This window comes from Electrona antarctica, assembly GCF_951216825.1.
Source record: "Electrona antarctica genome assembly, chromosome: 16".
Taxonomy (NCBI): domain Eukaryota; kingdom Metazoa; phylum Chordata; class Actinopteri; order Myctophiformes; family Myctophidae; genus Electrona; species Electrona antarctica.
Window position 1 is genome coordinate 6,571,946 of NC_136797.1, and position 12,106 is coordinate 6,584,051.

At 42.8% G+C, this 12,106-nt stretch overlaps 2 protein-coding genes across 2 annotated transcripts; both read right to left on the reverse strand.

The window, feature by feature from the left end:
• Positions 1-1,571: 1,571 nt before the first annotated feature.
• Positions 1,572-10,039, reverse strand: LOC306939883 (zinc finger MYM-type protein 1-like). Its single transcript, XM_079524670.1, has 3 exons — positions 9,899-10,039; positions 2,908-5,006; positions 1,572-2,695 (listed from the first exon to the last, which is right to left on the reverse strand). Exon 2 carries the CDS (start codon positions 4,807-4,809, stop codon positions 2,911-2,913), a length of 1,899 nt encoding a protein of 632 aa, XP_079380796.1. The 5' UTR covers positions 4,810-5,006; positions 9,899-10,039; the 3' UTR covers positions 1,572-2,695; positions 2,908-2,910.
• LOC306939884 (zinc finger MYM-type protein 1-like) lies at positions 7,385-10,100 on the reverse strand. The gene is made up of 3 exons (XM_079524671.1): positions 10,030-10,100; positions 7,807-9,795; positions 7,385-7,601 (listed from the first exon to the last, which is right to left on the reverse strand). The coding sequence occupies exon 2, from the start codon at positions 9,691-9,693 to the stop codon at positions 8,320-8,322; it is 1,374 nt and encodes a 457-aa protein (XP_079380797.1). The 5' UTR covers positions 9,694-9,795; positions 10,030-10,100; the 3' UTR covers positions 7,385-7,601; positions 7,807-8,319.
• Positions 10,101-12,106: the final 2,006 nt, after the last annotated feature.

The following is a 12,106-nucleotide window of genomic DNA, read 5'->3' on the forward strand; positions in this document are numbered from 1 at the left end:
TTCTAATGGGGGTCCATGGGCTAATGAGTGTCATTTTGGGGTGTCCTTGACATGAAAGAGTTTGGGAACCTGTCCTAAACTCCACCCTGCATGTCCTAAAAAACCACTGGTTCCCAAACAGTGGGTCGGGACCCATTTGTTGGTCACGGACACATTGTTATGGGTCCCCTTTACTTTTTATTTCCTATACTTTTGGTTTTAAATTATTGCAAAACATTTTCCCAAAAAATATTCCCCCCAAAAAACTAAACTTTTCATGAATTAAAAGACAAAATTCAATGATTTTTTCCCCCCCAGTAACGTCATGAACAAATAAAATAAAAACCTCCTCTCCTCTCCTCCCCTCCCCTCTCCTCCCTTCCCTCGGGGGTATTTTGGTGCTACAGCTGTGGTTGTCACTCTGTGAATGTGAGAGGTGTGACGACATCACAAGATTCACAACACGTCTTACAGAAGCAGATCTGTTACCGTGTGAAGTGAGGGGTGCTCTTATCGTCGTAACATCATCATACATACATCATCTCATTCCGGCCAATCACAATTTGCGTCCTCACTTTTGTCTTCAATGTTTGTGTTTGCACAAACATTCAATACTGGGGCCATTCATTGTCAATGGCATTCAATGTTTGTGTTTACACAAACACCCAAAGCTGGAAATAGGAGGGTCCCTAGTGCCCCTCAAAAATACATGTATGACAACACAACACAATGTATTATGTACGTATCTATGTACATAATTAATGATGTATGTATCTACTGTATACAGTATATTGGGGCTGGGACTGATAGCTAATATTAGAGGCTTTATCCCCCCAATGTTACAGCACAATCAATATCATGCACAGATGCGCTCTGTATCAGCTCAGAACCACAATGCAAAGTTTGTTATCAAGAGTATTGCGCACAGACGTCAACCCTGCCAGGTTGTGGGCACCCCTGGGCCCTGCCAGGGTGTGGGCACCCCTGGGCCCTGCCAGGGTGTGGGCACCTCTGGGCCCTGCCAGGGTGTGGGCACCCCTGGGCCCTGCCAGGGTGTGAGCACCCATGCCAGGGTGTGGGCACCCCTGGGCCCTGCCAGGGTGTGGGCACCCCTGGGCCCTGCCAGGGTGTGGGCACCACTGGGCCCTGCCAGGGTGTGAGCACCCATGCCAGGGTGTGAGCACCCCTGCTGTAGGTCAACAGCGTTGGTTACCCTTGCTTTTTGATGGAATAAATATTTGTTTTAGTTAATGAATTAATATTTTTTCTACTTGAACTGAACACAGAGCTGCATTGGACCTCCTTTTAGGTAATTTAAAAAGGCATTAGAACTTTTTTTTCCAAATCATTGTAATACAGAAATTGTAGATCTGCCATTTTCACGTTTGCCCCAGAATATGGGCCAATAATAGGGTTGACTTCAACAAGGCTAAAAAGTGACAGGCAATAAAACTGGTATTGAAACCTCTGTACTGAATCATATAGTTAGTAGGCACTGATTTGTTTTTGCCTGGTTGGTGCTCAACCCCAACCCAGAAATGAATTAAAGCCATTGCACCAACATTATGAAAGAGGGCATTTATTGATGATCTCACAAAAGATATGTGCTACAGGCACTAGCAGAACGCTTATATAACATGCTTTGCATATTTCAATTGTAGAGGAAAACATATCTCACTGTCACACCCGTCTCAGGGGAGGATAATGTAACCTACTACGACGACCAAACATAATGGCAAGGCACACAGTTGGCAGTTAACAGTTAAATTCAATGCAATAAAGTAACAAAACAAAGGATACCATCAGATATCATATCTGAACATAAAATATTCAAAACAAATACTTCAAATGTAAAATGAATCAAGTGTTATAAAATAAAATAAACAAATGATTAGGACAATCACAAAAAAATGCAACAAAAAAATGCAATTTAACCATGGGTTTAACTCAATATAATTACAAAATAACACCTGGAAACAGTGACAGCTCCTGAACACCCCAGTAGATGTGCTGTCACATTAATCAGCCCTCCCCGATACCCCACGGCCACTCCCACCAGACAACCAAATAATCAGGGTCATTTATATACCACTTCTGTTCACTAGCAATAAACCAACACAAAAATACATCATGTACATTAAGTAATCCGACACGTTGTGACAATTACGTAGGCCTATCTGACACTGTCATCGGTGTTATCGCCGTAAAAAGACTAAGGAAAACGTTTTTGAATGTAGCTGCTATAACAGTGCATAATAAAGTTAGACTTGTAGCCCCAAATGGTGGTTTGCTACAGGTGTGTTTCCTGGCAAACCTAAATGACCTGAAGCCCATTTTGACTTTTAGGTTCCACAGCAGAGCTAAGGTGGCACTGCTGGCAGAGTGATGAATGATGATTATGAATCGTTGGTGATTATTTTCTTAAGTAGCTGAAGTCTGTAGGCCTAGTTTGTATCCATACAATTCAATTCAAAGGGCTTTATTGGCATGAGAAAACATACGTTTACATTGCCAAAGCAGAAGACACCCCACACCACCCCACGAGTGTGCACTCTTGATGGGACATGTACAGCAGTTGGCATTGTCTCTTTTCGTGACAATGTGTGGTCACCTTGTTAGTTGTGTCTGTCTCTCTCTCTCTCTCTCACTCTCTCTCTCGTTGACTGCATGTGCCTTCGCTCCCTCGAGTCGGTGCTGCTATCTGCATCATGGATTACTAAAAAAAAATGAAGAAAGAAAATGGAAAGTAAGAAGAAATATTACAACCATGAAAGGGTGTTGACAGAACACATCAGAACTGACTGACTTTTTTTGTCTTTTCGATACAAACGCTATTGCTAATATACAGTAAATTATAGCCTATAAGACAAAGACACGTGAACAAAGCTTACGAGTACATGCAGTAAAAAACATTTGTATTTCACTTACCATTCACATCTTTATGAGGAAGGTGTTCTGTCTTGCAGCTGTGCGATTGATGAACTTATTGGCTATGACATCCAGGTCCAGCTCCCTTGTCAAATCACAGTGACAGTTTAACAGAGCAAGGTGATTGGGTCTTTCTCGCCTCATTCTGGCTAATGATTGCAGATACTCTCCAAGTCTCTCTAGGCCTGAAATGGACCTTTCTGAGCTGCATGATGTCACAGTTACAGGGACAGTCAGCACTTGTTTCACTAGTTTTGTGATCTCTGGTAACGTAGATCTGAAGTAGTCTCCCATGTCGCCTTTCAAGAACTCAACTACGTCGTGAAAAGTGGACAGGCCAACTCCTTTTCGCGTTGCCATGTCCATGCACATGTCACGATGCAGTGTCAGCCTGACTTCATCAAAATCGTTCCCATAGAACTGCACTATGCGTTTGCAATCGCCCTTTCCGACCACAAAGTCCTCGACATCTTGCATGTGTTTGAATACAGAAGCACTCAATCTGCAGTTCAGGGATGCAGATGCTGTGTCGATGACATCAACGTATTGCTGTCTGTACATTTCTTCTGGTGTTTGGACGGTGTGTGGAGGAGCAGCTCCATCTTTCAATCGACGGGGAAACTTTGGCACAGCTGGGCTCTCCAAGTTCAGGTCATTTGCTGCTGCAGTAGTGCTTTCCCAAAATGGTTGAAATCCTTCACAAAGAGACATGATGTATTCTCTGAGTGTGTCCACCATCTGTCCAGCTTTATGAAACTGCAAGGGGTGGTTTTGGAGTTCGGCATTGACCGTGTCCATGCGTGAGAACGTTTTGAGCATGAGTTGCAACGAGAAAAACGTGCTAAACTCCTCCAGTTGCGAAAGCAGACCACCGGCTTTATATCCTGCATTACCTCCATCTTCTTTATAAGACAGGTCCTCAAGATAATCCATTAGGTCACTGTAGTTGGAAGAAATGGATTGTAACAAGGCCGTGTCCATGGTTGTGTGGTGTGTGCGGAACAGGGGTCTCACAGAAGGCTTGTCTTCGCTTTGGTACTCCGCAAACCAGGCTGGTCGGTCTGGCAAATCTTTGGTCAGTGTTATAACTGCCTTCATGTCACGAACAACTGTCATGAATCTACAGTACTCAAGGCTGCTATGGGTGACGTCGTGAACAGCTAAATCCAGAACCTGTGCGGCGCAGTGCGTGTACAGTGCTCGGGGCTCCAGTTCCTGCGCGCGGGCTTGTAGACCGGTTTGGATACCAGAGAGATCCGAAAGGTAGCCGCCGTAAGCGTAACACTGTCCTCTGCATTTACCGATTGGCAGCGAGAATCTCATCAAGACGTCTTTTAACAGCTGGAAGAATGTGTCTGCTGTTGTTCCTGATGTCCGCTGAAATCCAACAAAACGTTCCTCCGTCTCCAGCTTTTCGGTCACAAAACGAATACAGACAGACACTTTTCTCCAGTCAGGGTCATCTACCTCCTCCATGATCACAGAGAAATGCTCAGCAGACCGTACCTCTTCAAGAAGTACTCTCAGCACATCATCAGCCATCATTTCTGTCATTTCGTTAAGGATGTCAGGAGCAACCCATTCACTGTCCTTACGGTCCAGCCATGCTCGCAGCTCTGGGGTATATTTTGCAAACAATTCTAGGAACGGGCTGAAATTGTCACCGTCACCATATTCAGTGTCATCTTCTGGTTCTCTGGTAATGGAAATTCCCTGGCCTGAAAGGAACTGAAGACCGTGTAGGATGGCCATCAAAACTCGTCTTGCATCAGTCATCTGCTTTTGTTCACCTGCAGCGCTGCTGGTGCTGTCCTGTACCGCCTCGGCAGGTCCTCCAGGCGCTGGGTTCTCCTGTAGCGTCTTCATGGTGGAGCTCTCCTTAGCTGGTGGTGCTGCCATCATGTAGTGTAGTACTGATGAGTGCTCAATGCTCCTAGTCCTCTCTGTGCACCTTTTCTACTCAACCTGCCCCATGAGGACACGGAGCCAATGGACGGGCGGCACAGGTATCTATTGTTGTCGGTGGGGGTGGGGGTGGGGGGGGGGGGGGTACTTGGACCCTGATGGCTCGGTTAGGGGTGCCACAAAGTGTAAACGGGCTCCACTAGTGCTGTCTTCAATATAACTCCGTCTCTACACAACTCGGTAGCTCTCACTGTTACTAGTTTCTGCTAGTTGGCTTAGCAACGCCGACTTGGACTTACTGTCTGAACAAACGTCCTTCTGAACTGGCTCCGACTATCACTGTGACTTCTGTTCTGATTGACACCATGTAACAGGCTCTATGACTGAGTACTGTAATATAATAATATATGAGACGGGCGGGGTATCCTTCCAGCGTGGTTTATAACTGTTATGAACGTAACACCGCATGAGTGCATCACATAATGTGTCCCCCGTAACTATACGCACATAGGTTCCTATCTTCACAAAAAGTGCTAGTAGATCACAAAGGCTGTACAGGTTAACATGACATGCCCCTACAGTAGCATTACAAAGTTATATAAAACAATACCCTACAAATTCCATTCCCCCGTCTATTTCCCATTACAGAAAATAGCTGAGTTTTTTTTGCTAATCATGTGTGTCTACAGTGTCTCATAAAGGCCTATCAGTCTCATAACTATCCAGTGATGAATCTTAATGCGGAATACATCCAAAGATTTTGACCCACCCTTAAATAAGTTCAATACAGGGAGAAACACTTCCTAGATAATTCCTTGATGTAAAAGAACAAACATACAGTGGCAATTATATCCATTTAAAATTTAAAATCTTTAGACTCAGTTGTAATAGCAGTCAGTGGGAATGTAGAATTAAACAAGAAGAGATCTGAGCACTCCAAAAATGTGGAGGAGAGGAAATAAAGTTGAAAGAAATGTAATTCTATAAAAGCCAACATGTTTTGATTGCATGGTCTTCCTGATGAAGACCGTAACCGCTCAGATATATTTTTTGTCCTCTTTTTTTTAAGTGTCGATACAGTGTTTTTATTAGTCCATTGTACAGTTACAGTAGGCTATATACAGTATATATATATATATGATCACATACCGGTATATTAAAGTTTTGCCTTCATGGAGTTAGTCGAACACACTTTTTACAAACATTGCAGGGGCTGGGTAAAATGGCATTAATTATAAGAGTTTATATACAACCATCCTAACATATTTGGTGTTTGTGGAGTCAATCTTCCCAATCAAATATATTCTAATGTCAGATTTCTGTATTTGTGGTAGGCAGCCTGGGCCCTGGCGTAGGTCAACAGCGTTGGTTTTTGATGGATTCAATATTTTTTTTAATTAATTAAGTATTGATTTTTCTACTTGAACTACACAGAGGTGCATTGGACCTCCTTTTAGGTCATTTAAAAAGGCATTAGAACTTTTTTTCCCCTTTTTTTTCAAATCATTGTAATACAGAGTCAGACATTGTAGATCTGCCATTTTCACATGTTTGCCCCAGAATATGGGACAATAATAGGGTTGACTTCAACAAGGCTAAAAAGTGACAGGCATTAAAACTGGTATTGAAACCTCTGTACTGAATCATATAGTTAGTAGGCAGTGGCATTGATTTGTTTTGCTTTTGCCTGTGGGTGCTCAACCCCAACCCACAAATTAATTAAAGCCATCGCACCAACATTATGAAAGAAGGCATTTATTGATCTCACAAAATATATGTGCTACAGGCACTAGCAGAACGCTTATATAACATGCTTTGCATATTTCAATTGTAGAGGAAAACATATCTCACTGTCACACCCCTGTTTCAGGTGAGGATAATGTAACCTACTATGACCATAATCAAGTGATATGGCAAGGCACACAGTTGGCAGATTTTAACAGTTAAATTCCCCCAAGTGTCAATGCAACAAAACAAAGGATACCATCGGATATCATATCTGAACATAAAACATATTCAAAACAAATACTTCGAATGATCAAATGTAAAATGAATCAAGTATTATAAAATAAAAAACAAATGATTAGGACAATCAAAATTCTATAATAGAAAAAAATGCAATTTAACCATGGTTTTAAGTTTAACTCAATATAATTACAAAATAACACCTGGAAACAGTGACAGCTCCTGAACACCCCAGTAGATGTGCTGTCACATTAATCAGCCCTCCCCGATACCCCACGGCCACTCCCACCAGACAACCAAATAATCAGGGTAATTTGTACCACTTCTGTTCACAAGCAAAAAAACACAAAAATACATCATGTACATTAAGTATTCCGACACGTTGTGACAATTACGTAGGCCTATCTGACACTGTCATCTGTGTTATAGCTGTAGAAAGACTAAGGAAAACATTTTTGAATGTAGCTGCTATAAGAGTGCATAATAAAGTTAGACTTGTAGCCCCAAATGGTGGTTTGCTACAGGTGTTTCCTGGCAAACCTATATAATGACCTGTCCTGAAGCCCATTTGGACTCTTTTAGGTTCCACAGCAGAGCGATGACTGATGATTGTGAATCGTTGGTGATTCTTTTCTTAAGTAACTGTAGGCCTAGTTTGTATCCATACACCACCCCACGAGTGTGCTCTCTTGATGGGACAATTGGTATTGTCCCTTTTCGTGACAATGTGTGGTCACCTTGTTAGTTGTCACTCTCTCTCTCTCTTGTTGACTGCATGTGCCTTCACACCCTCGAGTCGGTGTTGCTATCTGCATCATGGATTACTAAAAAAATGGAAAGAAAGAAAAAATATTACAACCATGAAAGGGTGTTGACAGAACACACCAGAACTGACTGACTTTTTTGTCTTTTCGATACAAACGCTATTGCTAATATACAGTAAATTATAGCCTAAAAAAAGACAGACACGTGAACAAAGCATACAAGTACTTAGTACATGCAGTCAAAAAAGATTTGTATTTCACTTACTACTATTCACATTCTTTATGAGGAAGGTGTTCTGTCTTGCAGCTGTGCGATTGATGAACTTATTGGCTATGACATCCATGTCCAGCTTGTGTGTCACATCGCAGTGGCATCTTAACAGAGCAAGGTGATTGGGTCTTTCTCGCCTCATTCTGGATAATGACTGCAGATACTCTCTGAGTCTCTCTAGGCCGAAAATAGACCTTTCTGAGCTGCATGATGTCACAGTTACAGGGACAGTCAGCGCTTGTTTCACTAGTTTTGTGATCTCTGGTAACGTAGATCTGAAGTAGTCTCCCATGTCGCCTTTCAAGAACTCAACTACGTCGTGAAAAGTGGACAGGCCAACTCCTTTTCGCGTTGCCATGTCCATGCACATGTCACGATGCAGTGTCAACCTGACTTCATCAAACTCATTCCCATAGAACTGCACTATGCGTTTGCAATCGCCTTTTCCGACCACAAAGTCCTCGACATCTTGCATGTGTTTGAATACAGAAGCACTCAATCTGCAGTTCAGGGATGCTGATGCTGTGTCGATGACATCAACGTATTGCTGTCTGTACATTTCTTCTGGTGTTGGACGGTGTGTGCAGGAGCAGCTCCATCTTCCAATCGGCGGGGAAACTTTGGCACAGCTGGGCTCTCCAAGTTCAGGTCATTTGCTGCTGCAGTAGTGCTCTCCCAAAATGGTTGAAATCCTTCACGAAGAGACATGATGTCTTCTCTGAGGGTGTCCACCATCTGTCCAGCTTTCTGAAACTGCAAGGGGTGGTCTTGGAGTTCGGCATTGACCGTGTCCATGCGTGAGAATGTTTTGAGCAGGAGTTGCAACGAGAAAAATGTGCAAAACTCCTCCAGTTGCGAAAGCAGACCTCTGGCTTTACATGCTGCGCGACCTGACACGTCCTCGAGAAAATCCATTAGGTCACTGTAGTTGGAAGACATGGATTGTAACAAGGCCGTGTCCATGGTTGTGTGGTGTGTGCGAAACAGGGGTCTCACAGAAGGTGCGTCTTCGCCTTGGTAATCCTCAAACCAGGCGGGTCGGTCTGATGAATCTTTGGTCAGTGTTATAACTGCCTTCATGTCACGAACAACTCCCATGAAGCACAAGTACTCAAGGATGCTATAGGCGACGTCGTAAACAGCTAAATCCAGAACCTGTGCGGCGCAGTGCGTGTACAGTGCTCGGGGCTCCAGTTCCTGCACGCGGGCTTGTAGACCGGTTTGGATGCCAGAGAGATCTGTAACTTGGCCGTCATAACATTGTCCTCTGCATTTACTGATTGGCAGTGAGAATCTCGTCAAGACGTCTTTTAACAGCTGGAAGAACGAGTCTGCTGTTCTTCCTGATGTCCGCTGAAATCCAACAAAACGTTCCTCCGTCTCCAGCTTTTCGGTCACAAAACGAATACAGACGGACACTTTTCTCCAGTCAGGGTCATCTACCTCCTCCATGATCACAGAGAAATGCTCAGCAGACCGTACCTCTTCAAGAAGTACTCTCAGCACATCATCAGCCATCATTTCTGTCATTTCGTTAAGGATGTCAGGAGAAACCCATTCACTGTCCTTATGGTCCAGCCATGCTCGCAGCTCTGGGGTATATGTTGCAAGCAATTCTAGGACCGGGCTGAAATTGTCACCGTCGATGTCACCATCTTCATAGTAATCTTCTGATTCTTTGGTAATGGAAATTCCCTGGCCTGAAATGAACTTTAGAGTGTGTAGGATGGCCGTTAAAACTCGTCTTGCATCGGTCATCTGCTTTTGTTCACCTGCAGCGCTGCTGGTGCTGTCCTGTACCGCCTCGGCAGGTCCTCCTGGCGCTGGGTTCTCCTGTAGCGTCTTCATGGTGTTGCTCTTCTTAGCTGGTGGTGCCATCATGTAGTGTGGTACTGATGAGTGCTCAATGCTCCTCTCTGTGCACCTTTTCTACTCTACCTGCCCCATGAGGACACGGAGCCAATGGACGGGCGGCACAGGTATCTATTGTTGTCGGGGGGGGGGGGGGTACTTGGACCCTGATGGCTCGGTTAGGGGTGCCACAAACTTTGTGCCACAAACTTTGTGGCCACAAACTTTGTGGCACAAAGTGTAAATCGGGCTCCACTAGTGCTGTCTTCAATATAACTCAGTCTCTATACAACTCGGTAGCTCTCACTGCTACTAGTTTCTGCTAGTTAGCTTAGCAACGCCGACTTTACGCCGACTTGGACTTACTGTCTGAACAAACGTCCGTTTCTGCTGCTAACAAACGTCTTTCTGAACTGGCTCCGACTGTCACTGTGACTTCTGGTTGACACCATGTAACAGGCTCTATGAGTAGAGTACTGCCATGTAACAGGCTCTATGACTCATAGACTATGAGTACTGCAATATAATAATATGAGAGACGGGCGTGTATCCTTCCAGCGTGGTTTACTTGTTTACAACTGTTATGAACGTAACACCGCATGAGTGCATCACATAATGTGTCCCCCGTAACTATACGCACATAGGTTCCTATCTCCACAAAAAGTGTTAGTAGATCACAAAGGCTGACATGCCCCTAAAAATAATAATAATAAATACTATAAAACTATAACACTATTTTGGCATCTGCCACTTTAATTAATGATAGCCTACTTTATTGATTGACGCCAAAAAAGGGCCTGTCAGCTCAAACCCATAGGCCTACTGCAATATATAGGAGGAAAAAAGAGGAAGAGTACATTTTTGTCCAGAGTTAGAATGCAATATATATGACACAAACGTCAGTACTACAGTAGCATTACAACGTTATATAAAACGTTTTTGCTAATCATGTGTGTCTCATAACTATCCAGGGATGAATCTTAATGCAGAATACATCCAAAGATTTGGACCCATCCGTATAAGTTCAATACAGGGAGAAACACTTCCTAGATAATTCCTTGATGTAAAAGAAAAAATCACACCCGTGTGAACTGAGTGGTGTAAGGTCTTATATAGACTGATCAGCTGTGGTCTGACGTAATGTCTGACGTAATGAAATCACACCCGTGTGAACTGGGTGACCGTAGCAACCATGCTCATTTTTTGAGCACAGACAGACAGACTAACAAAGCCAGTTGTAGGAGTGGTTTACACCACTCAAAAAATAAGAGATCTGAGCACTCCAAAAATGTGGAGGATAGGAAATAAAGTTGAAACAAATTTAATTCTATAAAAGCCAACATGTTTTGATTGCATGGTCTTCCTGATGAAGACTGTAACCGCTCGGATCTCAGATTCTTTTCCCTCTTTCTTTTAAGTGTCTCAGTGTTTTTATTAGTCCATTGTACAGTTACAGTAGGCCTATATACAGTATATATATATATATATGATCACATACCGGTATATTAAAGTTTGCCTTCATGAAGTTAGTCGAACACACTTTTTACAAACAGTGCAGGGTCTGGGTAAAATGGCATTAATTATAAGTTTATATACAACTATTTGGTATTTGTGGAGTCTATATCTTCCCAATCAAATGTATTCTAATGTCAGATTTCTGTATTTGTGGTAGGCTACGGCTTACAGCTCTGTTCTTTTTCCTTTTATTTTTTGCCAGATTTGTGCTTACAGTTTGTGTCCTCCATATGCCAAGTTATGAAATTGCTAAATCTGTCCCACTGACCAACCCAGTTCCCCTTTGGACCAATTTCAAAGATTACCCATGTAAGTACTTGACCCATAGCAGTTATCCCCTCATTTTAACACACTGATTGAATGTATTGCCTTTTTATTAAGGTGCAAAGTACAAATTAAAGTAATCTTTGTCAGGTCCTGGTCATGTAAAGACTTGCCAGAGGAACTAGCAGAAATCTCATGTCTGTATGACGGTGATATGACCACAGCATTGAGTTACACAGTGAATGCATGACACATATTCTACCTACGTAAGATCCCGCTGAGATCCCAGCACATGGGTGCAGAAACACCTTCCTGGAGATTATCATTCAAGTTCATCAAGTACCTTGATGCCCTGACAGACATGCTGTCTCCTCCCGATATATAACTTGTATGGTAAATCATTGAGCATATACACCTTCAGAAAATGCACCAATTATTAGAGTTAAAAACAAAAACTTGTTTTTAACTAATAATTGCATGCACTTTTGTTTTGAATACTTCAGTATCATGTAGAACTTAAAAATGTAAGTGCTTAACTTCAATCTGGTAAAATTAGACTTTTCCACAATATAGTAGCCTAAATACAGTCTACAGTCTAAATACAGTCAATCTAAGCTAAAATGTCCCAACCCCGGAGAAATTGTAATAGCAATGTCTGTTTTTT